We start from the raw sequence: 25953 nt of genomic DNA on the forward strand, positions 1-25953 counted from the left end.
GCGCTGGGGTGGAAATACAGGGTCTCCTAATAGCCACGAACAAACTACAGTTTCCAGGATACTTTGTTATGATGCTACTTCGAATGCATGATGAAGATGGGACCTTATTTGTACTAAACATACCCGTTTCCCTATGCAATTTTGCCTAACGCAAACATTCGGTTTGCTGAACGCATTCCGTCGCGCAGAAATCTTGACTGTAAGCTGCCGGGGGCAGAGACCTGGGCCTTTTTTGCCACATGCAACCCACGATTGCGACGGCACGCTAGCAGCAACCTCTAGATATAGCAGGACAAACGTGGAAATATAGGCAGGGTCAAAAGCCAAGACAATCTGGAAAATATCTTGCAAGGCGCTTGTGAGAAACAAACCAGGGATCTAAACCGAATTGCGGGAAAATAGTGGGGTTTTTTCCTAATTTGCTCCCCTGCAGGAAAAAAAACTCATTGGCAGATTTACCTTAAAAACTGGAACCTTATTAGAAACCCTATAGCCTGCTTTATTTTTAAAAAAAGGCTTTCTGGTTCTTTCTCCCATGGAAGTGTATCAAATCTGATGCAAACGCTTCCTTTCTTTTCTATCTCTCCAGAACAGGAGGGATTTGGAATTTAAAAGCAGGCTCCGAGGAACAGGGGATGCGCTCGCGTTACGTCACGGAACGTCCACAAACATTTGGGGCGGGCACACACATTGCCGAAAGCCCCGGACCCCCGGCCTGGAGCTGGGAGCGATTCCTTGCCTGTGGAAATGTAATCCTTCTCTCTCTCTCTCTCGCTCTCTGGTGCATGCTGATGTCAAGACAACTCTCTGGGCTAGATCTCCCGGGAGATTCTGCCTGGCGCCAGCAAATCCTCATGGAGGCTGCTAGGGAAAGCACAAATTATTTTTTTTGTTCTCGGAAAGGAGAGTGGAGGGTGCAGATAAGCAGCTTTACAGAGGTGCTGACTCCCTGGGCCCCTGTGAAATTCCCCACGGAGGAGCTAAGCACCCACAAAATTTCGGTGCTGCCAGGGGCAAAACGTGGCTTTATTTCACCCAGTTTGACACCCAAAGGCCAGTGGCAGCCCCCTGGAGGCTTCAACCCCCCCCCAACTAGCCCTCCTGTAAGATACGGCTTTGCCAGGGCATGCCCACTGCATGGCGCCCGCACACAAACCCCGGGCACCCACAGTTGTGGGTCAAAGCTGGCACTCCTCGGAAGCTAACTGCCAAGCTGTTCCCATTCATGCCAGCCTTCCCTTCCAAATTTGTGCCGGGCGAGGTTTCAAGTGAGGGGGGAATCCCAGGACGCCAGGCACCGCTCTGCCAGACGGGTGGGCCAGAAGAGACCCCGTGGGGGGAATATCCTAGCAAAGGCTGGGTTACTGGTACCGACAGAGGTCTGGCAAAGGGAAATGCACAGAGGCAGCTCTGTCGTTCTCTTGCCGGGCCCAGGCGTCTGAAGTCCTGTTTCTGTACCACCCTGAGAAACCTCTGAGAAGGTTCCTCCATCGAGATATTTGGTCTGGAAACCCCAACAGTTTGTTTTATGTTTTTTCTACAAAACCATCCTCAGGTCAGCACCAAGCAGGAGTTGAAATGAACGTTTTGAGGGCTCAGGGAGTAAGATTTCTGGGTTCAGACCCCTTTAAAAAATGACACAGGGCCAGTTTTTAGGGCTGCATTTCCAATGAATGACGATCTCTGCTTTTAACTGTTCTCTTTCTATGATTCCATCCTGCCTGTGGCAGCCCGCTGGTCTCATCTGTGCCTCTGTGTCTGTTTCCAACATTTTAGATACAGTGGTACCTCGGTTTAAGTACTTAATTCGTTCCGGAGGTCCGTTCTTAACCTGAAACTGTTCTTAACCTGAAGAACCACTTTAGCTAATGGGGCCTCCTGCTGCTGCCGTGCCACCGGAGCACAATTTCTGTTCTCATCCTGAAGCAGAGTTCTTAAACTGAAGCACTATTTCTGGGTTAGTGGAGTCTGTAACCTGAAGCGTATGTAACCCGAGGTACCACTGTATTGATATTTGCTGCTACAAATGGTTTCACGCTTGCTTTCAACATTTTAGACGTTTGCTGTTTTGACGTTGCTCTCTGTTCGTGGGGAGCTGCCTCAAGAGAACCGTGGTTTGAAAGGCGGGGTAGAAATCTCCAAAACGAAAATAGTAATAATAATGTAAGGAGCCCTGGAGGGCAGCTGCCGGCCAGAGCAGAGCGTCCTAAGCTATATATATATATATACACACACACACACAGTGGTACCTTGGGTTACATACGCTTCAGGTTACATGCACTTCAGGTTACAGACTCCGCTAACCCAGAAATATTACCTCGGGTTAAGAACTTTGCTTCAGGATGAGAACAGAAATCGTGCTCCGGCGGCACAGCGGCAGCGGGAGGTCCCATTAGCTAAAGTGGTCTTCAGGTTAAGAACAGTTTCAGGTTAAGAACGGACCTCCGGAACGAATTAAGTACTTGACCCGAGGTACCATTGTATATATATATATATATATATATATATATATACACACACACACACACACACACACACAGAACACAACACACACACACGTTGGGTCATTCCCCAGGCCTAGTAACATATTCCATATGGCCGTCCCAAGCCATTTTGCCGCCCGAGGCAAAGGAAAAGATTCCCCGCCCGAATCCCAACAGGGCCGGCCGCTAGATTTTCAACGCAGCAGATGGGCCGGGAGGTTCGCTGGGTTCAGGGAAGCGACTCCGGCCCACGTGGCGAAGAGGCAGCTCTAAGCACCTGCAATCCTTCCATCCTCTGATGACTGAGAATCCTTCCTCAGCCTGCCTAATGACAGGGCCAGACCTCCTTTCTCTCTCTCCCTCTTTCTCTCTCTTCCTCCCTGCCCAAGCCCAATGGAAGACGCTTCGTCTTCTCTGTACGCGCCGGGGCTGCCCTTCCTTTAAAAACAACAACAACCCCAAAAATCAGGACTGGAACCGGGGAAGGATGTGAAGGATGTGGAGAGAGAGAGAAGAAGGCAGCCTCTGGGAACCGCCTGAGTCACGGCGAGTGGGGAGGGGGGCGAGGAAAGGGGGGGGAGAGATGGGTGGAGGCTGCCACGCAGAATCACGCAGGAAACAAACAACAGGTAAAAAAAAAAAGAAGTGAGGGAGATGGTTCGCCCACATGCGAAAATGCAAAACCCACCAATCGTCCCCAAATCTCTTCCACTGGGAAGTGGAAGCTGTGCTCCCCCCACATCAAAGTGTTGATGAGCAATACGCAGGGTAGGGTGGAGGGAGGGCAAATGTGGGGTGCGGGAGCCCTCTCGGATTTCGGGGTGTCCATATAGCCACGTCGCCCCCCTTCCTTCCCTCCCTCTCTCCACGCAAACAAACGCACAACCGCCGCCTGCGGGCCAAACCACCGGCGAACATCAGCCGAGATGGGCTTTGCAGCAAGGGAGAAAAACAGCAAACGCGGAGCGGGGTGGGGTGTGGGGAGGTTTAAGGAGAAAGGTGCACGCAGAAGGGAGGAAGGAGGGAAGGAGAAAGGAGCTCGGGGAAGTGATGGGAAAGACTTACTCCATTTTCGGTGCCGCGGCTGGCGCGCTCCGCTCCTTCAGCCAGGCAACCTTGCAAGGTGCAAAGGAGAGAGGGAAGGAGACAGAGAGAGGCTGCTGGGCTGGATTGATCTCTCTCTCCTTTTCCCTTTTTTCCCTCCTCCTCCTCCTCTCTTCCTCCTCCTCCTCCTTCAAGATCTGCGCGTCCCAGGGGCCGCGGAGGAAGGCGGCTGCCGGCAGCAGCAGCAAAGCATCCCCTCCGCCAACCGCTTATTGTCCAGAGCCGACGATGGATGCGCGAGGAGAGGCTGGCTTGTTATGGAGGAGCGCGGGCTGTGGGTGTCCTTGCGCGCTTTGCAAACCGCACCCCCCCTCCGTCTCTCTCTCTCTCTCTCTCTCTCTCTCTCTCCAAAATTACAACAGCACCTCCTGCCGGCCGAGGCGCGCCGCCGTGCGTCTTTACGCGCAGACTGTCCGCGCGAGGTTTAGGGCGCGCCGGCGCGTCTTCCGCCTGCGCGCACCGCGGCGGCTGCGGGCGGCGCCGGGTTTACCTATAAGCTCAACAAGCTCTAGCTTAGGGCCCCACTCTCTCTCAAAAATTTAAAGGGGAAAAAACAACTGGATGTATATTTCCAAAATATAAGATAAAAAACAAACAAAACAGCAACAGTGTTTTGTGACATCACCTTACCAACAAAGGTCCGTATAGTAAAAGCTATGGTTTTCCCAGTAGTGATGTATCGAAGTGAAAGCTGGACCATCAAGAAGGCTGATCGCCGAAGAATGGATGCTTTTGAATTCTGGTGCTGGAGGAGACTCTTGAGAGTCCCATGGACTGCAAGAAGATCCAACCTCTCCATTCGGAAGGAAATCGTCCCTGAGTGCTCACTGGAAGGACAGATCCTGAAGCTGAGGCTCCAAGACTTTGGCCACCTCATGAGAAGAGAAGACTCCCTGGAAAAGACCCTGATGCTGGGAAAGATGGAGGGCAGAAGGAGAAGGGGACGACGGAGGACGAGATGGTGGGTCAGTGTTCTCGAAGCTACCAGCATGAGTTTGACCAAACTGCGGGAGGCAGTGGAAGACAGGAGGGCCTGGCGTGCTCTGGTCCATGGGGTCACGAAGTGGCGGATACGACTAAACGACTCAACAACAACAACAACACCTTACAAAGTGCTCAAGGTGGCGTTGATGATTCTCATCCTCTCCATTTCACCCTCACAACAACCCTATGAGGTTGTCCCTTCAAATCCAAAAGCGCAGAGAGAGAATTCTTCGGCTCTTCCAGTGAGATCGCGATCTGGTTTCCAAATCCAGAGCAAGTGAGATCCCTGTCTGGAAAGCGATCGAGAACACCCCACCCATGAACTTGGCGATGAGAGACTAGAGAGGGCCATCTGGGAGGGAAGATGTTTTGATTTAGAGGGGCTAAATCTCTTTTATGAGCTCTTCCGGCCTGGGAATGATGCAATTTTTCAGCAAAACAGATCCTCCCAACTTTAAGCCAATCACAGAAGAAGGGGTCACCGTGAGCCAAGTTGCTGAATAATGCCAGCGGGAGTCCAAAGAGAGAAGGTATTGATGATACTTCACTGGGCAAACAGGACAAAAACAGTAAATAATATGAGGACAAATCGTATTATTTGCCTGCCTATTATTTGTTGCAGGAGCAGAAACAACCACAAGAGGGCAGCAAGCAAGGCAAGCACTGTGCCCCCTAACCCAAAAAAGTTATTTACATTGGTAGCTTGGTTCTCAAACACCTTGGTTCTCAAACGTCAAAAGCCCAGAAGTCAGTGCTTTTGGATGTTTTCCGGAAGCCGAACGTCCGACGCGGCTGTCGGCTATTGTTTCCGGGGCGCCTGCACCAATCAGAAGCTGCGCCTTGGTTTTTGAACCTTTCAGAAGTCAAATGGACTTCTGGAATGGATTAAGCTTAGCGCTTTGGTTTTTGCTCTTTATTTTGCATTTTTGTTTTTGAGGCTTTTTCGGTTCATTTGTTTTTGTGACTGTGTGGAACCCAGTTCAGCTACTGATCAATTCATTGTGCGACTGTGGAAATGGATAAAAGCCCCCATCCGAACAAGGACAGTCATCAGTGGAGGGAAGAAGAAAAATGTAATTTTAATTGTTATCATCTACAATACTTCCTTATTTATTTTATAGTACAGCGCACTGATTCTTGCTTTCATTTTATGGATCAATGGTCTCGCTAGATAGTAAAATCCATGTTCAATGGCTGTTTTAGGGGTTGTTTTTCAAAGTGTGGAACGGATCAATCCGTTTTGCATGACTTTCTATGGGAAAGCCGTGCCCCTTGGTTTTGGAACGCTTTGGTTTTGGAACGGAATTTCCGGAACAGATTAAGTTTGAGAACCAAGGTACCAGTGTAACCTGATTTGCCAGTCTTTTTAAGTCAGGACAGCTTCTTGTTTCCATCTCTGGTCTAACAATATCCAGGCGGCTGTTGCGGCATACGTAAAGAATTTCTTTAAAAATTACAGTATAAAAGGAAATTTCTTGGCAGAATTAGACTGAACCTTGCATTGTATAAATATAAGTTTGTAGGGAAGTTAACAGAAACTATATAAGAAATATATAAGGGACGCGGGTGGCGCTGTGGGCTAAACCACAGAACCTAGGGCTTGCCGATCAGAAGGTCGGCAGTTCGAATCCCCATGATGGGGTGAGCTCCCATTGCTCAGTCCCTGCTCCTGCCTACCTAGCAGTTCGAAAGCACGTCAAGGTGCAAGTAGATAAATAGGTACCACTCCGGCGGGAAGGTAAATGGCATTTCCGTGCGCTGCTCTGGTTCGCCAGAAGCGGCTTAGTCCTGCTGGCCACATGACCCGGAAGCTGTACGCCGGCTCCCTCGGCCAATAAAGCGAGATGAGCGCCGCAAGCCCAGAGTCGGCCACGACTGGACCTAATGGTCAGGGGTCCCTTTACCTTTTATATAAGAAATATGTAACTGTGCGGTATAAGATAATAAACTGATAAAGTATGGTGAGACTAATTGTAAGTCATTTTTAATTTCTTGTTTTACAATCGTTCACATCATTGGGAGTACAAAGGATCTTAGTTATAAGAATTGAGTTGTTTCATATATTGCTACTGTCTGTCTGTCAATTTATAGTTTGTTTACTTGGACCTCTGCATTCTGGATCACTTTCCTCACAGCAAGGGATTCCCCCAAAAAACCCACGCTTGGCCCCCACCGCTGCCAGCAAACTTCAACTTTCCGGGCAAAAGGGCACTCCAATCGTTTTCGTTTTTAGAAAAACAAACCAACCCTTTCACTAGCAGGCCAAAACATGTCCAGTCCCTGCTTTTGCAAATGGTGACCGGGTTAAGTTTCAATTCTGAAAGCTGAGCTCATCCTCCACACCGCCTGTGCCATTTCTGCGAAGTCAGCCGGATAAGAGGAAAAGAAAGTTTTGAGATAGCTTTGGAGGAGGCGTGGAGTTTGGGGGACGGAGGAGAGTTTTTCCCTGCGCCTGGAGCAGAGATCTCTCTTTTTGGGTTTCGCTTTTGATGGGTGGAGAGGTTTCATACGACCGTTGTCCCCAGTCCCCCACCGAGATGCCAAAGAAGGCCTCAAGTCCAAAATGGAAGTTTTGGGTCACTGTCTGCGGTTTGGCTGTCACCTCGGTCCTGTTTTTCACCTTCCTGGTTTTATACGTAAAGGAAAGGAGTGAATGCGAATCCCTGCGCTACAACCATACCTCCTCCGCCGAGGGCAAAATGACAGGAAGCGATGCGCTTCGGGCACAACTGGCAGCTGTCAATCAGAGCCTGGAAAACACCACAGAGAATTGGGACTCCTGCAAAAAAGAACTGGTAATCTATCATCTATCTATCTGTCTGTCTGTCTGTCTGTCTGTCTGTCTGTCTGTCTGTCTGTCTGTTTGTTTGTTTGTTTGTCTGTCTGTCTGTCTGTCTGTCTATCATCTATCATCTCTCTCTCTATCTTCCTATCTCTATCTATCTATCATCTCTCTCACTCTCTCTCTCATCATTCTATCTATATCTATCTATCTATCTATCTATCTATCTATCTATCTATCATCTATCATCTATCTATCATCTATCTATCTATCTCTATAATCATCTATCTCTATAATCATCTATCATCTATCTATCTATCTATCTATCTCTATATCTCTATCTACCTATATCATCTCTCTCTCTCTCCCTCCCTATATCTATCTATCTATCATCTATCTATCTATCTATCTATCATCTATCTATCTATCTATCTATCTATCTATATCATCATCATCATCTCTCTCTCTATATATATCTATCTATCTTCCTATCTCTATCTATCTATCTATCTATCTATCTCTCTATCTATCTCTCTATCTATCATCTCTCTCACTCTATCATCATTCTATCTATCATCTATCTATCATCTGTCTCTATAATCATCTATCTATCTATTTATCTCTATCTACCTATATCATCTCTCTCTCTCTCCCTCTCCCTATATCTATCTATCTATCTATCTATCTATCTATCTATCTATCATCTATCTATCTATCTATCTATATCTATCATTTCTCTCTCTCTCTCTCTCATCTATCTATCTATATAATCTATCTATCGTCTATCTATCTGTCTATCTATCTATATTATCTATCTATCTATCTATCTATCTATCTATCATCTATCTATATCTATATCTATATCATCTGTCATCTACCTATCTTTGTGTACGGGGTGTATCTTTTGAGAGATCATCCACCCATCGCCTCCATTCTTCCGTAAACACGTCATCATTCTGCTGCCCCTAGTTTGGCAGTTAATTTCGCCATTTTAGCAGGGTCCGTCAGTTCACAGGTTGGGGCGACGGTTGCAAATTTTGCCCCCGATCAGGAAGTTCGCTTCCAACACACCCATTCGCACAACGCTCCTCCCAGGCAAGGAAGAGGCATGTTGGGAGTCCAAGGCCACATCCCAGCCCTTCAAAAATGCCCAAGGAGGGGTAGTTAGGTGGGGGCCGGGGGCCAGGCAGAATCCCAGGGGCCACAAAGAGAGAATTAATTGGCAGGCCATCTCCATCGTCCCGGAAGCCAGAGGTTCCCCACCCACGACCTCAAACGTCTTGCCTTTTCATTTTCTGTCCATAGCAACATTTGAGGAAAAACACATCCATGCTGGAAGGTGCCTTCAAAGCGAAGAAGAAAGCGCTCAAAGATCTGGAGGGTGAGATAACCGAACGGCGGGGGTCTCAGAGGCCCTGCAGGGCTTGGCAGTTGGGATGGGGAGACCCAGGAGGAAAGCAGGAGTGGGGAGAGGCCTGATTCACTGAAAGGGACCCCCAGGGGTCATCCATCCCAACCCCCTGCTATGCAGGAATCTCGGCTCAAGCACCCAGGACAGCTGGCCACCCAAACTCTGCTTAGATATGTCCGAAGAAGGAGAGTCCGCCCCCGTCCGTCCCACGGTCGAACAGCTCTGTCTGTCAGAAAGCTTTCCCAGATGTCGAGTCAGAATCTCCTTCCTTGTTCCTTGAAGCCACGGGTTCGAGTCCTGCCCTCCCGAGCAGGAGGAAAGAAGCTTTCTCTCTCTTCCGTAAGAGACATTTGAAGGTGGCTCCCCTATCTCCTCTCAGCCTCCTCTTTTCCAGGCTAGACATACCCAGCTCCTTCGACCGTTCCTCGGTTTCCTGATGTAGCAGGGAGTTCCACAGGTCTTAAGGCCCTGTTGCGAGTAAAAGCCGGTCGATACTCAGGGGATGGGAGGGGGAGCCCCAGAAATGCCCCATTTGAGGGCTTCCAAGACCGAGGAGTGGAATTTGTGAAAATAATAATAATAATAATAATAATAATAATAATAATGATTATCCGCTGCTGGCTTGGCAGGGGGGGGGAGGAATGAGCAATGAGGAATCTAAAAAGCCCTCATTTTCCGTTTCCCAGACGAAAAAACCCATCTCCAGAATCAGTTGAACCAGTTGAACAACACCATGGAAAATTACAAGCTAGAACGGTAAGAACAGCCGATTAAAATTCTACACCTGCGTAAGGACACCCTTGCGGTGTTCAGCTCCGAAATCCCAAAGTTTTGGCAACCCCAAAGGGCCGAGCGAGGCGAAAAGTCGATCACACCTTCCTGGTTTTCTGCTTTTAGCCCCAGAGGTAGACTGTCTCTGGCTGGGGAGGTTTGATCATTAGCCACCAAGCCTAAATGCCCTTCTGCCCCCACCAAGTTAGTGGAATATCGCCACACGAGTGCCTGGAGGCGGTTGGAGGATGGATGGCGGCTAACAGATTGAGGTTGAATCCTGACAAGACAGAAGGACTGTTTTTGGGGGACAGGAGGCGGGCAGGTGTGGAGGATTCCCTGGTCCTGAGTGGGGTAACTGTGCCCCTGAAGGACCAGGTGCGCAGTCTGGGAGTCATTTTGGACTCACCGCTGTCCATGGAGGCGCAGGTTAATTCTGCGTCCAGGGCAGCTCCATCTGGTACGCAGGATGAGACCCTCCCTGCCCGCAGACTGTCTGGCCAGAGTGGTGCATGCTCTGGTTATCTCCCGCTTGGACTACTGCCATGCGCTCTACGTGGGGCTGCCTTTGAAGGTGACCCGGAAGCTGCAACTAATCCAGAATGCGGCAGCCAGACTGGGGACTGGGAGTGGAGACTATATAACACTGGTCCTGAAAGACCTCCATTGGCTCCCAGGATGTTTCCGAGCACAATTCAAAGTGTTGGTGCTGACCTTGAAACCCCTAAATGGCCCAGTATCCCTGAAGGAGTGTCTCCACCCCGGACACCGGGGTCCCTCTCCCGAGGGCCTTCTGCTTCTGGCGGTTCCCTCCCTGCGAGAAGTGAGGTTACAGGGAACCGGGTGGAGGGCCTTCTCAGTGCTGGCGCCCTCCCACCAGATGTCAAGGAAATAAAGAACTATCTGACTTTTAGGAGACATCTGAAGGCAGCCCTGTTTAGAGAAGATTTTAATGTTTGACTTTTTTTGTGTTTTTAATATCCTGTTGGGAGCTGCTCAGAGTGGCTGGGGAAACCCGACCAGATGGGCAGGGAATAATAATAATAATAATAATAATAATAATAATAATAATAATAAACAACTCAGAAGAAGAGCCCTGCAGGAGGAGGCCTCCCGGTGGCTCCATCCCTGGCCCAGTTTCCTGCTTCCAGCAGAGGGAAGCAGTGGCCTCACCTTTGCTGGTCCTCTCATTTAGGGAGGAGACGCCGACTGACGAACCATTTCTTTGTTTCCGCAGAAACAAAAAGGATAAAACAATCCAGCGCTTGAAGGATCAACTCAACACACGACAGACATCTTCCGGCATGGTCCTTTTCCCTTCCTTCCTTATCCCTTCCCTCCTCCTTTTCATAGCACCTGGAGTCCTCTGCAGTCTCCTGTAGTTCCTCTGGCTTTTGCACTTGCAAGCAACCGAAGAAAACTTCCTTTTTTTCCGGGCTGTGTTTTTTTCTCTTTTAAAAAACCTTCTTCCTGCTTCGTCGACCGAACCGCCGCTCCCCCATCTGCAAAGCTGCTTGCGAGATACCAGAGGGCATCCATACCCACCCACACCCGCCAGTCTTGAGTGCGAATCCAGCGTTGTGAGGTTTACCTGTTGCGTCCGAATCCAACCCCGAGGCCAAAACGCAGACATCGCTGCCACCTAACATATTGTTGCAAAAATGGGGGGCGCCTTCCCCTCTCTCTGCCCAAGATTTTGGGGAGGGGGATCCCCAGCTCTCACCCCAGTTCTCAGTCCCTTTGGAGAATTGAGGCACGGCGGAGACTGTCATGGCTTTAATAAATACTGTTTATTCGCTTCTTACGTCTCCAGTCTGCAAGCAGGGAGTCCAAATTTTGCAGCACGGCCGTTTCAAAAGGGCCTTAGCCCCCCATAACTGTGCAGTTCCGCAGTCCAAATACTGTTCTTCCTAAAAACTCCTTTATTCAGCATCCCAATGGTCAGTTTTATGGATGTTTGGAAGTATGGTTAATTCCCCCCGGTAGGGTTGCCATGTTTCAAAAACTAAAAAACCAGGACACCCCTAAAGTTCTTGAGTGTCTTTTTTAGGAAGACCCCAAAACTGTTGAGATTCTTTTAGGTGAACCCCAACATCGCTGAGCTTCATTTTTTAGGAAGACCCCAAAATTGTTGAGATTCTTTTAGGCGAACCCCAACATAATTGAGCTTCTGTTTTTAGGAAGACCCCAAAGTTGTTGAACTTCTTTTAGGTGAACCCCAACATTGCTGAGCTTCATTTTTTAGGAAGGCCCCAAAACTGTTGAGCTTTTTAAAGGCGAACCCCAACATTCTTGAGTTTTTTTCCCTTACAAAAATGCTATTCCCCACCCCTCAGACGTCAATTCCGCCTTTGAAATAACAGCAACGTCCAGGAAAATCCGGATTTGCAGCAATCCTACCCCCCAGGTGTCAACTAAGAAAGGAGTCGATTGACTAGGATTGGAGACCTGGACACACTTCGGACGGTCACTTGGTTAAGGAACTCTTCCCATGCTCAGAAGCACGTCCACACATTCCAGTACGCAGGGATCTCGACCGCATGCAGAGACAGGGGACGGGCACCCGCGACGACAACAACAAAATATGGGTGCCCTTTGGTGTCACTGGCCAGGAGAAAAGCTGCGCTCTCAAATTTCTGTTGGAGACCACCTCCTTCGGCGATGCTTTTTGGTTAAGGTTTTGGTTAAGCTGTGGGGGAATTTCGACAGTCTTTAAAAGGGTTTGCCCTTTGTTGTTCTGGGCCTCTCTCACTTCCTTGCATGGTTGGGGTATACTCTTGTTTGCCACAGAAAATAAAGATCTTCTTTGCTTTCATGGGATCCTGCCTCCATCCAATTTCTCTATTTTATTTTATTTTATTTTATTTTATTTTATTTTATTTTATTTTGTTTTGTTTTGTTTTGTTTTGTTTGGTTTGGTTTGGTTTGGTTTGGTTTGGTTTGGTTTGGTTTGGTTTGGTTTGGTTTTACAAGTTAGTTCACAGAAAAACATTCTTGCAAATACCAGAATATTACACAAGATTAAATCCTAAAACTCCCTTCCATGGGTTCTTTTAGTAACCTTTTCAGCAAAACTGCACAGCGGTTTTCCCCACAAACTGATCAAACGAGACTACAAAGATGGGGTTCGTTCTCGATATTAACTGTGAACCCAAAATTTGGGACAAACCTGGGCCAAATATTTTCAGGGGGTTTTTTGGGGGGGGTGTTGCAGCATTTTTCAGTGAAACTCCTACGTTTTGCAGAGCCCCACAAGCTGAGCAAACGATACAACAAAAACGGGGTTCGTTCTTGACTTTAACTTCGAACCCCCCCCCCAGATTTGGAAGCCCCTGCAAACTGGTCAATAAGACATGCCTGTTTTAAGAGGAGAAATTCTGGAGGGTGTACAATAACTCTGTTTGCAGGGCGCAGTGGCGTAGCGTGGGGGGCCAGCCGCACCGGGTGCAACATCTGTTTTTTTTTTATAACATATTTATTGAGGTTTAGGAATTTATATAAAACAGAAAAAACAAAAACAATAAAAATACATACAATCCAAACAGAACACATACAAAACAAGTATAATTTCCGTCCCTTATATTCATAAAACTTACTTTCCCGACCTCCTCATACCTCCCCTTTCTGTATTCCATTCTCTAATTAAGTCAATTCAGCAAATCCTTTCCCTAATTTCTATATAATTTTTAGCCTTTCTTTTCTTAATCACATAATCATTACAGCTTTTAACCCCTTAATTTCTGAATCAACATCGTTCTAGCCTTCAATAATTTTGCAATGTTTCTTAAGATAGTCCTTAAATTTCTTCCAGTCTTCTTCCGCCGTCTCTTTTCCCTGGTCTCGAATTCTGCTGGTCCGCACCGGGTGCAACATCTGGGGGTTAGGGTTAGGGGGTGCAAATCCACGGGTTAGGGGGCGCAAATCCACGGGTTAGGGGGCGCAAATTACTTGCCTTGCCCCGGGTGCTGACAACCCACGCTACGCCACTGGCGGGGCGCTCCAAAACGCAAAATACCCCTAAAAAACACTACAAGACTTTGGCATAGATTTGCACGGGATCCTGAATTTTCGGGTTCATAGTGAATGGGCCCATTCAGAATCCTTGCCCTCTCTGGAGACAGATCATAGCCACCCTGGCAAGCAGCCGTTCTTCTCCATGAACTGCAGAAAGACAGAGAGAGGTTTGTGGCTGAGTGCAGGATTTGAACCCTGCTCTCCCACCTCCTTAGGACGCAGGTGGCGCTGTGGGTTAAACCACAGAGCCTAGGGCTTGCCGATCAGAAGGTCGGCGGTTCGAATCCCCGCAATGACGGGGTGAGCTCCCGTTGCTCTGCCCCAGCTCCTGCCAACCTAGCAGTTCGAAAGCACATCAAAGTGCAAGTAGATGAATAGGTACCACTCCAGCGGGAAGGTGAACGGCGTTTCCGTGCGCTGCTCTGGTTCGCCAGAAGCAGCTTAGTCCTGCTGGCCACATGACCCGGAAGCTGTACGCCGGCTCCCTCGGCCAATAAAGCGAGATGAGCGCCGCAACCCCAGAGTCGGCCACGACTGGACCTAATGGTCAGGAGTCCCTTTACATTTACCTTTACGGAGAGGAGGGGACCCCTTTCCTATCTCCCAGCAGAAGAGTTTCTTTTCATGCTGTTATAGGAATTCTAAGTTATATACAGTGGTACCTCGGGTTACATACGCTTCAGGTTACAGACTCCACTAACCCAGAAATAATGCTTCAGGTTAAGAACTTTGCTTCAGGATGAGAACAGAAATCGTGCTCCAGCAGCATGGCAGCAGTAGGAGGCCCCATTAGCTAAAGTGGTGCTTCAGGTTAAGAAATATTTCAGGTTAAGAACGGACCTCCCGAACAAATTACTGTATTTTTTGCTCTATAAGACTCACTTTTTCCCTCCTGAAAAGTAAGGGGAAATGTGTGTGCGTCTTATGGAGCGAATGCAGGCTGCGCAGCTATCCCAGAAGCCAGAACAACAAGAGCGATGGCTGCTTTCACTGCACAGCGATCCCTCTTGCTGTTCTGGCTTCTGAGATTCAGAATATATTTTTTTCTTGTTTTCCTCCTCCAAAAACTAGGTGCGTCTTGTGGTCTGGTGTGTCTTATAGAGCGAAAAATACGGTAAGTGTTGCAGGAAAAAAAAGCCCCCAATCATTCCGTTTGTACAAACATGACACACATTCATAAGGACTCAATACTGGCTCTTGGATAAGGGGGAAAGGAGCAGTTTTTTTCTTATAACAGTGCTTTCCAAATAAATAAATAAATGCAGTGGCCTGGTTCAGTTTCGATTCCTCTCGGCTGCTGGATTTCACAAATTCCCGGAAACGGAGGGAGGAGGGAGGCCCAAATCTTGTTGCCAGAGAGAGCCAGGAGGAATCACTCTTTGAGATTTGAAAGCTGGTTTTTCGAAAGCTGGTGTTTCCCAGCTTGCCTTCCCCATGGATGCACTGCGGGCGATGTGCAGATCCCTAAAAGATCTGAATATCAAGTGGATCCCTTCCACCAAGACATGGAACAAGACCCATTTCTGGTGTGCAGCTGTCATCATCCTCCAATTCCTTCTATGGATCACTATGCTCCTTTCGGATCAACCGCGGGCAGTTTTGGAGCCAGAATGCGACCGAGCCCAACTGCTGGCCGAGGTGGCCTCTCTCAAGGAACAACTGGGAGACATGAAAAAGGAGATGGAGAAAGGGAAAATGGAGAGCGACAGGCAACTGGCCGCTACAAACCGGACCCTCAGGAAGACCAAGATGGCTTTGGAGAAAGCGATTAAGGGCAGCTATAATCTGCAGACCCAGCTGGCGGCTGCCAACCAGAGCCTGGGCGAAACGCAACAGCGCTGGGAGTCCTGCCAAGCTCAACTGGTAAAAATAAGGGATCTTCAAAGCTGGAAGGGTCTCCTATAATAATAATAATAACAATAATTTATTATTTATCTGGGATGCAGGTGGCGCTGTGGGTTAAACCACAGAGCCTAGGACTTGCCGATCAGAAGGTCGGCGGTTCGAATCCTGGGACGGGGTGAGCTCCTGTTGCTCGGTCCCAGCTCCTGCCAACCTAGCAGTTCGAAAGCACGTCAAAGTGCAAGTAGATAAATAGGTACCACTCCAGCGGGAAGGTAAACGGCGTTTCCGTGCGCTTCTCTGGTTCGCCAGAAGCGGCTTAGTCCTGCTGGCCACATGACCCAGAAGGTGTACCCCGGCTCCCTCGGCCAATAAAGCGAGGTGAGCGCCGCAACCCCAGAGTCGGCCACGACTGGACCTAATGGTCAGGGGTCCCTTTACCTTTATTATTTATACCCCGCCCATCTGGCTGGGCTTCCCCAGCCATTCTGGGCAGCTCCCAACAGAATATTAAAAACACGATAAAACATCAAAAATTAAAAGCTTCCCTAAACAGCGCTGCCTTTGGATGTCTTCTAAAAGTCAGTTAGTTGTTTATCTCCTTGACATCTGGTGGGAGGGAGTTCCACAGGGTGGGAGCCACCACCGAGAAGGCCCTCTGCCTGGTTCCCTGTAACTTCACTTCTCGCAGTGAGGGAACCGCCAGAAGGCCCTCAGGAGATGGACCCCGGTGTCCGGGGTGGAGACACTCCTTCAGGTCTACTGGGCCATTTAGGGCTTTCAAGGTCAGCACCAACACTTTGAATTGTGCTTGGAAATGTCCTGGGAGCCAATGTAGGTCTTTCAGTACCGGGGTTATATGGTTGACGTGAACCAGAAATCTCTTCCGGGTGCAATTTTCAAGGTATTTTTTTTCTCCTGCTATAGGACAGCACAAAAGGAAAAACCACGTCTCTGGAGAAGGAAAGGAACAATCTACAGCAGGAGAAGCAGAAGCTCCAAGGTGAGAAACCAGCAGAGATGGCGTCGTGGCGACGGCTGAGTACCACAATGCTTTGGGTTGTCCCTGCCCCATAATAAGTCAAAGGTGTGCAAAGGAAGCCGTGTTTCCGCCAGGCAAAACCAGAGGTTTCCACACCTGTCACTGACTTACTTTAAAATAATAATAATAATAATTTATACGATGCTAATTCATAAAGAAAATAACATCTATCTTTCTTTCTTTCTCATTCTTTCTTTCCTTTTTTCTTAATTTCTTTTTTCTCTCTCTCCCTCCCTCCCTCTCTCTTCTCTTTCTTTCTTTCTTTCTTTCTCTCTCTCTTCCTTCCTTCCTCTCTTTTTTCTCTCTCTCACCCTCTCTTTCTCTTTTCTTTCTATCTTTCTTTCTTTCTTTCTTTCTTTCTTTCTTTCTTTCTCTCTCTCTCTCTCTCTCTTCCTTCCTTCCTTCTTTCCTTCCTTCCTCTCTCTTTTCTCTCTCTCCCCCTCTCTTTCTCTTTTCTTTCTTTCTTTCTTTCTTTCTTTCTTTCTTTCTTTCTTTCTTTCTTTCTTTCCCTCCCCCTCCCTTTCTTCCTTAGATGACATGGAATCAGCTAACTATCGGGGGGGGGACATATTCTTCCTGGGCTTCACCCTGAAGAACACGTTTGGCTCCTTTGCAAATGGCGGACAGTCTGGAAATTTTGATAAATAAACCCCGTTTGCAACGGGGTGGCGTTGAACAATTTCGTTTGCAGCTGCGCTCCCTTGGGCTTCAGGTGTTCTGGGCATTGTCAACTCATACAAGGCCATTGAGGCAAAAGCAGTGTGTGAATCGTGGAATTGTAGAGTACGAATGGGCACCCCAGCGGTCATCTAGCCCAACCCGTTGCAATGCAGGGATCTCGGCCAAAGGAGCCGCAACCGTTGGCCAGGGGGCCAGTCAGAGAGTCCATGGGGGCCGCATTTCTCCCACAGGCCTGGTATCCCCCATTCCTGGCCATGCGGGGAGAGAGAGGGACATTTCCAAAAGTCATCTGTCGAGGTGGAATCGGCGGTGTGAAATCTGAAGAACGTTTGCTTTCTTTTTCAAAGGGAAAATTGACGGCCTTGTGCAAAAGCTGTCCAGTCAAGAAAGAGAGCTGGAGAGCTGGAGGAATAACCAGCAATGGTAAGAGCAACTAGGGTGAGTTCATATTTGTTTTTGCATCTCCTGCTGGGTGGGTCGAACTTTCGTACAATCCCCCAGGGCCGGATTTAGGTTTGATGCGGCCCTCAGCTCCTGAAGGTAATGGGGCCCTTTCTATGTCCAGCTGTCCTTTGTCAACAACAAATTGTCGCAGTTTTTTCGTGTTGAATATATGCTATATGGTAATTTACGGACCTAATAGGTATCTCAAGACATTAGCCCATGTTGCCCTGCAACCAGTCCGTGCAGAATGTAGGCACCCTATATATAGATAAAGGGACCCCTGACCATTAGGTCTAGTCGCGGCCGACTCTGGAGTTGCAGCACTCATCTCGCTTTATTGGCCGAGGGAGCCGGCGTACAGCTTCCGGGTTTACCTTCCCGCCGTTTACCTTCCCGCTGGAGTGGTACCTATTTCGAACTGCTAGGTTGGCAGGAGACCCTATATATAGAAAGGAGCAAAACAGTGATATTTGAGGGAGCAGGCTAGCAGGAGGGGCCCATGACTTACATCACAGGAGCCAACACAACACAAAACACTGTTGCTATATGTAGGTTCTATTTTATACGTTTTTTAATCTCATATTTTGGAAATGGACATCCAGGGTTTTTTCCCTTTAAATTTTTTTGGGGCCCCAATCCAGCATCCCAAAACCCTAAAAAGAGTACAGCAGTCCCTTGGTTCTCAAACGCCTTGGTACCAAAACAACTTGGAACCCAAACACTGCAAACCCGGAAGGAAGTGTTCCAGGTTGCGAACTTTTTTCAGAAGCCGAACTTGCTCCGTTTTGAGTGCCACGCTTCCAATTCAAGTGTTAATCTGAGGTCTGTCTGCTTTTTTGCTATTTATTTTGTGTTTTTGCGGCTCTTTTTCGTTTTGTTTTCGTGTGGAACTGATAGATTGATTGTGTGATTGCAGTGCATTGCTTATTGCTTTCATTTTATGGGTCGGTGGTCTCATTACATAGTAAAAATCCAGGTTAAATTGCTGTTTGGGGGGTTGTTTTTAAAAGTCTGGAACGGATTAATCCGTTTTGCATGACCGTCTATGGGAAAGCGCGCCTTGGTTTTGGAACGCTTTGGTTTTGGAACGGAATTTCCGGAACGGATTAAGTTTGGCAACCAAGGTACCACTGTACTTGATGCCTCGCAAGCTTGTTAAAATGTATTTAAAAAGGATCCAAATTATGCAGGAATTGTGCCAAGGGGCGGAGGGAACATTAATGCACATGTGGTGGCCATGGAAACAAGCCAAAGATTATTGGGAAATGATCTATCAACCAACCAATAACAGCAATTGATACTTATTTATTATACCATCATTTTCATATAGTTTTCTTTCAGCAGAGAACAGTCAGTAAATTTCAAATCTACCTTCCACAGCTTTCCCCAGTCCTCAAACTGTATATTGTGTCCTATAGTAAAGGTAAAGGGACCCCTGACCATTAGGTCCAGTCGTGGCCGACTCTGGGGTTGCGGCGCTCATCTCGCTTTATTGGCCGAGGGATCCGGCGTACAGCTTCCAGGTCATGTGGCCAGCAGGACTAAGCCGCTTCTGGCGAACCAGAGCAGTGCGTGGAAACGCCATTTACGTTCCTGCTGGAGTGGTACCTATTTATCTACTTGCACTTTTGATGTGCTTTCGAACTGCTAGGTTGGCAGGAGCAGGGACTGAGCAACGGGAGCTCACCCCGTCACGGAGATTTGAACCGCCAACCTTCTGATCGGCAAGTCCTAGGCTCTGTGGTTTAACCCACAGCGCCACCCACGTCCCTTATTGTGTCCTATAAGGAGGACCCAATTCAATGGACCGCATTCTCTTAGATTTCCCTTTGCACAGCAGACGTCGCCAACTGATGCTGAGCAAAATGTCAGACCTCCGGCCCATAACTCCGAGAAGAAGCCAAACGAGGTTTCTCCTGGCAGACCGGGACAAAGATATCCCTGCCTTAGTAGCTTCCTCTTTAGCCACAATTCTACCCAAAAGGGTTATCCTTGCGGAAAATAGACAGGGCGTAGCAGAACATCCAAATGCACACGACCATGTTGTTGTTGTTGAGTCATTTAGTCGTGTCCGCCTCTTCGTCCCTGGACCAGAGCACGCCAGGCCCTCCTGTCTTCCACTGCCTCCCGCAGTTTGGTCAAACTCATGCTGGTAGCTCCGAGAACACTGTCCCACCATCTCGTCCTCTGTCGTCCCCTTCTCCTTGCGCCCTCCATCTTCCCCAACATCAGCGTCTTTTCCAGGGAGTCTTCTCTTCTCCTGAGGTGGCCAAAGTCTTGGAGCCTCAGCTTCAGGATCTGTCCTTCCAGTGAGCACTCAGGGCTGATTTCCTTCCGAATGGATAGGTTTGATCTTTTTCCATGCGACCATAGTGTGTCCTTATAAACCTTGATAGCTTCACCCTCGTCCTTTTAATGATCCCAGTGACTTGAAATGTGTTATATTGTGATGCCAATAAAGGTTCTAGATTTGATTTGATTTGATTTGGGACTGCATCGCCCCATAGGCAGCCCTACTGACCCAATATTTCCCCAACCGCTTTGTCTTTTCAGGGTTCAAAACCAGATGCAAGTGGAACGGCAGAATTACCAGCAGCACAATGTCGCCTTTGACATAACCAAGAGCCCCTGGTTGATGGGTGTTGTGTTTTTCTTCCTCCTCTCCCTCTTCCTCTCCCGCCTCCTAGCCTGCCTACGCCACTGCCTATGCCAGTGAAGTGAAGTTGCTATGGCAGATATGAACATTTGAAAAAAAGCGACTTCTTTGAGAAAAGAAGCATGATCCAGACCCCTCCACCCCCAAAAAACTTGAACTCATCATATATCATTTCCCAGAAAGCCTTCACCTCTTTACAAGGCCCCCACGTGTGGTAGAATAAACCTTCCCTTTCTTTACATTTCCAACACTCATTGGTTCTTGTCTTGTACATTTTAGCAAGCTTAGCTGGTGTTAGTGAGAGCTGGGCCATCAAGAAGGCTGATCGCCGAAGAATGGATGCTTTTGTATTGTGGTTCTGGAGGAGACTCTGGAGAGTCCCATGGACTGCAAGAAGATCAAATCTCTCCATTCTGAAGGAAATCAGCCCTGAGTGCTCACTGGAAGGACAGATCCTGAAGCTGAGGCTCCAAGACTTTGGCCACCTCAGGAGAAGAGAAGACTCCCTGGAAAAGACCCTGATGCTGGGAAAGATGGAGGGCGCAAGGAGAAGGGGATGGCAGAGGACGAGATGGTTGGACAGTGTTCTCGAAGCTACCAGCATGAGTTTGACCAAACTGAAGGAGGCAGTGGAAGACAGGAGGGCCTGGCGTGCTCTGGTCCAGTGGGCCACGAAGAGGCGGACACGACTAAACAACAGCTGGTGTTAAATACCATCTGTACATCATTTTCAGGCTAGGACTTAATACGTTGGTGATCTGTCGATTTGAACGACGGCGGGCATCTCTGCCTCTCTGTCTCCTCAAACCAGGAGTACCACGGCCATTGTGAGCCCCAGAGATGTCAGGTCACCATAAAGAGTGATTCCACTGCTGGATGGAAGCCTCTTTTGCTGCTGCCGAAGATAGGCGATGATTTCTTCCTGATGTTTGCTGTGATGGAGAAAGGCAAAGAGCAAGAAATCAGCTCATGGAGAAAGGGCTGCCCCAAGGCCTTTCAAAACGGTGTGTCAAATCAGTGCATCAACTGTGTCGCACGATACATGCCCGATTCTCTCACAAGGGGTCCGTCTAACCTATGGTTCGCTAGTACAGTGGTACCTTGGTTCTCAAACACCTTGGTTTCTGTAAACTTAAGTTTTTGTAAAACTTCAATAAATATCTTTTTTTTAAACAAAAAAAACAAACGCCTTGGTTTCCAAACACCGAAAACCTGGAAGTAAGTGTGTAGTAAGTTTGCCAATGTGTTTCGGAAGCCGAACGTCCAACGCGGCTGTCGGCTATTGTTTCCAGGGGCACCTGAGCCAATCAGAAGCCGCGCCTTGGTTTTCGAACATTTCGGGAGCCGAACGGACTCCCGGAATGGATCAAGTTTGGCGCTTTTGTCTTTGCTCTTTGTTTTGCGTTTTTTGAGGCCTTTTCGGTTCATTTGTTTTTGTGACTGTGTGGAACCCAGTTCAGCTACTGATTGATTGTTTCTCCCCTGAAAATAGGGACATCCTAATCTGTCCCCTCCAACATTTCTCCCCTGAAAAGAGGGACGTCCTATTCCATCCCCTCCAACGTTTCTCCCCTGAAAATAGGGACGTCCTATTCCATCCCCTCCAACGTTTCTCCCCTGAAAAGAGGGACGTCCTATTCCATCCCCTCCAACGTTTCTCCCCTGAAAAGAGGGACGTCCTATTCCATCCCCTCCAACGTTTCTCCCCTGAAAATAGGGACGTCCTATTCCATCCCCTCCAACGTTTCTCCCCTGAAAATAGGGACGTCCTATTCCATCCCCTCCAACGTTTCTCCTCTGAAAATAGGGACATCCTATTCCATCCCCTCCAACGTTTCTCCTGTGAAAATAGGGACGTCCTATTCCATCCCCTCCAACGTTTCTCCCCTGAAAATAGGGACATCCTATTCCATCCCCTCCAACGTTTCTCCCCTGAAAATAGGGACGTCCCATTCCATCCCCTCCAACGTTTCTCCCCTGAAAATAGGGACGTCCTATTCCATCCCCTCCAACGTTTCTCCCCTGAAAATAGGGACGTCCTATTCCATCCCCTCCAACGTTTCTCCCCTGAAAATAGGGACGTCCTATTCCATCCCCTCCAACGTTTCTCCCCTGAAAATAGGGATGTCCTACTCCATCCCCTCACCAGAACAGAACCAGGTGCCTCATTGCTCACCAACCCACCCCCAACAGACCTTCCTCATAAGCTGAACGTGAGTCTCACTTACTTTACACCTTGTAGCACCTGTGTCCAGTTTTTCAGGAGCGTGACCTCGTCTGGGAAATGGGAAAAAGAGGGTGGTTTTCATCCCCCCAAAACACAAAGGCCTAGGTGGCAAAACACCTGCTTTTCATGCCGAAGGCTTCGCCGTTTGAATGGCGACGCCCATCAACTTTCAAATAACCTTCAAATATTTTATTGGCGAAGGGACGCGGGTGGCGCTGTGGGTTAAAATAGATAGATAGATAGATGATAGATAGACAGATAGACAGATAGACAGATAGAGATAGAGATAGAGAGATGATAGATAGATAGATAGATAGATAGATAGATAGATAGATAGATGATAGATAGATATAGATAGATAGATAGATAGATAGATAGATAGATAGATGATAGATAGATTAGATATAGCACCTGGGGAGGTTGCCGGGTAGAGCAGGTGAGGGGTGTGGCTTAGGAAAGGGGTGTGGCCTGGGGAGAGGCCCCCGAGGGCCATGTGGAGAGGTCTGGGGGGCCACCGAGCCTGAGATCCCAGTTCTGCACTCCGCTCCTCACCCCCCTCCAGCCCCAAACCACCTCCACCTAGGATCTTCCCAAACCTTTTGGACATCCCAGAATCTCACCTTCCAGGCCTTTAATTTCCAGTTCCTTCAGGCGCAAGCGGGTCTTGATCTGGGTCATTTCGGAGCTCAGGCTGGATGCGTTGGCTTCTAGAGCTCTCTGCCCCAAGGCAAGACATCAACAAGGAGGGAAAAAAGGATTTCCTTTCACTTTTAATCTGCATACCGCCTTTCTCTATTACAAGGCACAAGAAAATCAATAGCAAACGAGAGATAAAATCGGTGGCAACCATGGAGAAGAATCAGCTTCCCAAAATAAATTTACCTCGCCCCTTTACTGCAAATGTCTTTAAAAAAATATATTAAAAATTAAGACCAGTTTATTTAAGTAAACATTTTCAGGATTTTATGTTTTCTGCTGCTGCTTTACATTGCTGTGGGTTGTTTGTTTTATACTGGATTTTATCTTTATCCTTTCTCGTTTCGGTTTTTCTGCAAACCGTTCTGTATTTCTTGTTTTATTATCGCTTGTTAGCTGCCCTGAGCCCGGCCTTGGCTGGGGAGGACGGGGTATAAATAATAATAATAATAATAATAATTATTATTATTATTATTACTGTACTTTGTTTTAAAAAGAAGCAGTGGGGCCAGCAGGACTAAGCTGCTTCTGGCGAACCAGAGCAGCGCACGGAAACGCCATTTACCTTCCCGCCGGAGCGGTACCTATTTATCTACTTGCACTTTGACGTGCTTTCGAACTGCTAGGTTGGCAGGAGCAGGGACCGAGCAACGGGAGCTCACCCCGTCATTGCGGGGATTCGAACCGCCGACCTTTCAATCAGCAAGTCCTAGGCTCTGTGCTTTAACCCACAGCGCCACCCGCGTCCCTCAACAGTCAAATTAAATATCAGCAAAGAACGATGACAATGAAGAATTACCGAAAGGATAAAAGACAGGGAGGGGAGAGGAAAACTTTGGTTAGTGCTTCTTCTCAAAGACAAAAATCTCGAAGACTTTGGCGGTGGAAGCAAAGGCACAGAGCTCTGGTTTTGTCTCGCAAAGGGTTTGGCCACAATCCTGCGCTTGGTTAGCCAGGGATGCTTTGGTTCCGGAGGGCTTACTCCTGGGAAAGCGAAACTGGGATCACAGCCACGAAGCTCAACCCCCTGCATGTTTGCGTGGAAACACATTTTGTTGTTGAACAAGAGGGCATCAATCGGCGATTTTGATATATTGGCTCACCCCTGGATGTGCATTGACAACCGAGGTTAACACTGTCCCCCAACCCTATACAGTGGTACCTTGGTTCCAAAACGCCTTGGTTCCCAAACGCCTTGGTTCCCAAACGCCTTGGTTCTCATACGCCTTGGTTCTCAAACTCCGAAAACCCAGAAGTGAGTGTTCCGGTTTCCTAACATTTTCCGGAAGCCGATTGTCCGACACGGCTGTCGGCTATTGTTTCCGGGGCGCCTGCGCCAATCAGAAACCGCACCTTGGTTTCCAAACATTTCGGAAGTCAAACGGACTCATGGCGGCTAACACCAGTAAAATTACAATAATGAAGAAGAAGAAGAAGAAGAACTGAAGGCAGCCCTGTTTAGGGATGTTTTTAAAGTTTAATGCTGTATTGTGTTTTTAATATTCGGTCAGAAGCCGCCCGGAGTGGCTGGGGAAACCCAGACAGATGGGCGGGGTACAAAAATTATTATTATTATTATTATTATTATTATTATTATTATTATTATTATTAGATTGATTGGTATTAGTAATTGTATTATAATTTGGCATTGTTATAGGTAAAGGCAAAGGACCCCTGCATGGTTAAGTCCGGTCAAAGGCGACTATGGGGTTGTTTTTATTATTACAGGTAGGTAGTCGTGTTGGTCTGCCGTAGTCGAAACAAAATAAAATAAATAAAATGAAAAATTCCTTCCAGTTGGTCCCTTAGGGACCAACTAAGTTAGTTATTGGTATGAGCTTTTGTGTGCATGCACACTTCTTCAGATATTATTATTATTATTATTATTATTATTATTATTATTATTATTATTATTATTCCTTATATTTGCTCCTTGCAAACACCCGGAACCCTTCAAACTTTGAGAATCAAGCAGATTTGCAAGGGGGGGGGGTTGGATAATTCCGATTGCAACCGCCTATATTTTCACGTTTCGCAGATATTTTAGCAACAAAGACTTTACGCAAAACAAAGGGACGTTTCCTTTGGCTTCATTCTGCCCTCCCCTCTCTTATTTTGCCTCTTCTTGCGACCGCGTATCCAATTCCAGCCTGTTTACAAACTTACCCGTTACATTTCCTTTCCGATTCCCTTTCTCCTTTTTTTGCAACCATCCTGCGATTTTATTTGCGGCTTACCGTGAGGTTCTGGCACGACTCCCAGCGCTTCGCGGCGGCTTGCAGGGTCCGGTTCACTTTTCCCAGGGAGGCCAGGCTGCTGGTGGCGTTGCTGCCCTCTCCCCAGTTCCCTGCCTCCGTTGCCCTTTCGTGGTGCGCAGCAAAATGCGCCAGCCCGGCCGCCAAGATGAGGATGGCGGCGAACTCCAGCGCCGCCACGGCGACCCAGAGTTTGCGCTTCCCCCAGCGGAGACTGGGAGAGCTTTCCTTTTCTTCCATGGCTTGGAGTAGGTGCAAAGTGGGGGGGGGGACGCCAAAAGCCAAAAAGCGCTCCGGAGGGTCTTCCCCAACCCCTTCTCGAAGCCCCAAGGGGAGTTGGAACGGAGGGCACCCAAAAGACCGCGGGAAAGAGCTCACCCGTTCCCAAAGTTGCGCACGGATAAACAGGTCATTCTCCGGAGAGGAGCTGCGTATCCGACTGAATTTGGAAGGGATCCTGCTTCACGCTGAGCAAATCTGAAAGGAAGAGGAAGAGCAGGAGAGGGGAGACCAGGAGGCAGGGCTAGGGAATAGAAGCCTTCCTGGTGTTGCTTCGTGTAA

General features: G+C 48.1%; 4 protein-coding genes and 1 long non-coding RNA gene across 8 annotated transcripts in view; 2 read left to right on the top strand and 3 right to left on the bottom strand.

The window, feature by feature from the left end:
- The window catches only part of PALM (paralemmin), a 49510-nt gene extending 45586 nt beyond the window's left edge, over positions 1-3924 (bottom strand). For 2 of the 3 annotated variants that reach the window (XR_014543355.1, XM_083594790.1), the window contains exon 1: positions 3549-3922. Coding sequence is in view for 2 of the 3 variants with exons in the window: in XM_083594790.1 (XP_083450916.1) it covers positions 3549-3553 (5 nt within the window). In the remaining variant the exon portion in view is untranslated. Of the gene's footprint in view, positions 1-3548 lie in introns of all 3 variants that reach the window. The other variant, XM_083594789.1, reaches the window with a different exon arrangement.
- A 3051-nt stretch (positions 3925-6975) lies between these two features.
- LOC310753558 (uncharacterized protein) lies at positions 6976-11029 on the top strand. Of its 2 annotated transcripts, XM_083594964.1 has the most exons (4): positions 6986-7366; positions 8659-8734; positions 9451-9520; positions 10773-11029. In XM_083594964.1, the coding sequence occupies exons 1-4, from the start codon at positions 7061-7063 to the stop codon at positions 10915-10917; spliced, it is 597 nt and encodes a 198-aa protein (XP_083451090.1). In that variant the 5' UTR covers positions 6986-7060; the 3' UTR covers positions 10918-11029. The 2 variants fall into 2 exon arrangements, 1 of the variants encoding a protein (XP_083451090.1); XR_014543365.1 differs by lacking the exon at positions 9451-9520 and having other exon boundaries at positions 6976-7366.
- Positions 11030-11558: 529 nt separating this feature from the next.
- Positions 11559-12357, bottom strand: LOC310753607. Its single transcript, XR_014543375.1, has 3 exons — positions 11865-12357; positions 11738-11826; positions 11559-11705 (listed from the first exon to the last, which is right to left on the bottom strand). It is a non-coding gene; the product is annotated as an uncharacterized lncRNA (long non-coding RNA).
- A 2501-nt stretch (positions 12358-14858) lies between these two features.
- LOC310753522 (uncharacterized protein) lies at positions 14859-20464 on the top strand. The gene is made up of 4 exons (XM_083594908.1): positions 14859-15412; positions 16319-16394; positions 17462-17537; positions 20112-20464. Exons 1-4 carry the CDS (start codon positions 14984-14986, stop codon positions 20272-20274), a joined length of 744 nt encoding a protein of 247 aa, XP_083451034.1. The 5' UTR covers positions 14859-14983; the 3' UTR covers positions 20275-20464.
- A 354-nt stretch (positions 20465-20818) lies between these two features.
- Positions 20819-25843, bottom strand: LOC310753569 (uncharacterized protein). The gene is made up of 4 exons (XM_083594976.1): positions 25375-25843; positions 23062-23158; positions 22443-22491; positions 20819-21146 (listed from the first exon to the last, which is right to left on the bottom strand). The coding sequence occupies exons 1-4, from the start codon at positions 25630-25632 to the stop codon at positions 21017-21019; spliced, it is 534 nt and encodes a 177-aa protein (XP_083451102.1). The 5' UTR covers positions 25633-25843; the 3' UTR covers positions 20819-21016.
- Between the last annotated feature and the right edge of the window lie 110 nt (positions 25844-25953).

This window comes from Podarcis filfolensis (genome assembly GCF_964270895.1).
Source record: "Podarcis filfolensis genome assembly, chromosome: 18".
In the NCBI taxonomy this organism is placed as follows: Eukaryota; Metazoa; Chordata; class Lepidosauria; order Squamata; family Lacertidae; genus Podarcis; species Podarcis filfolensis.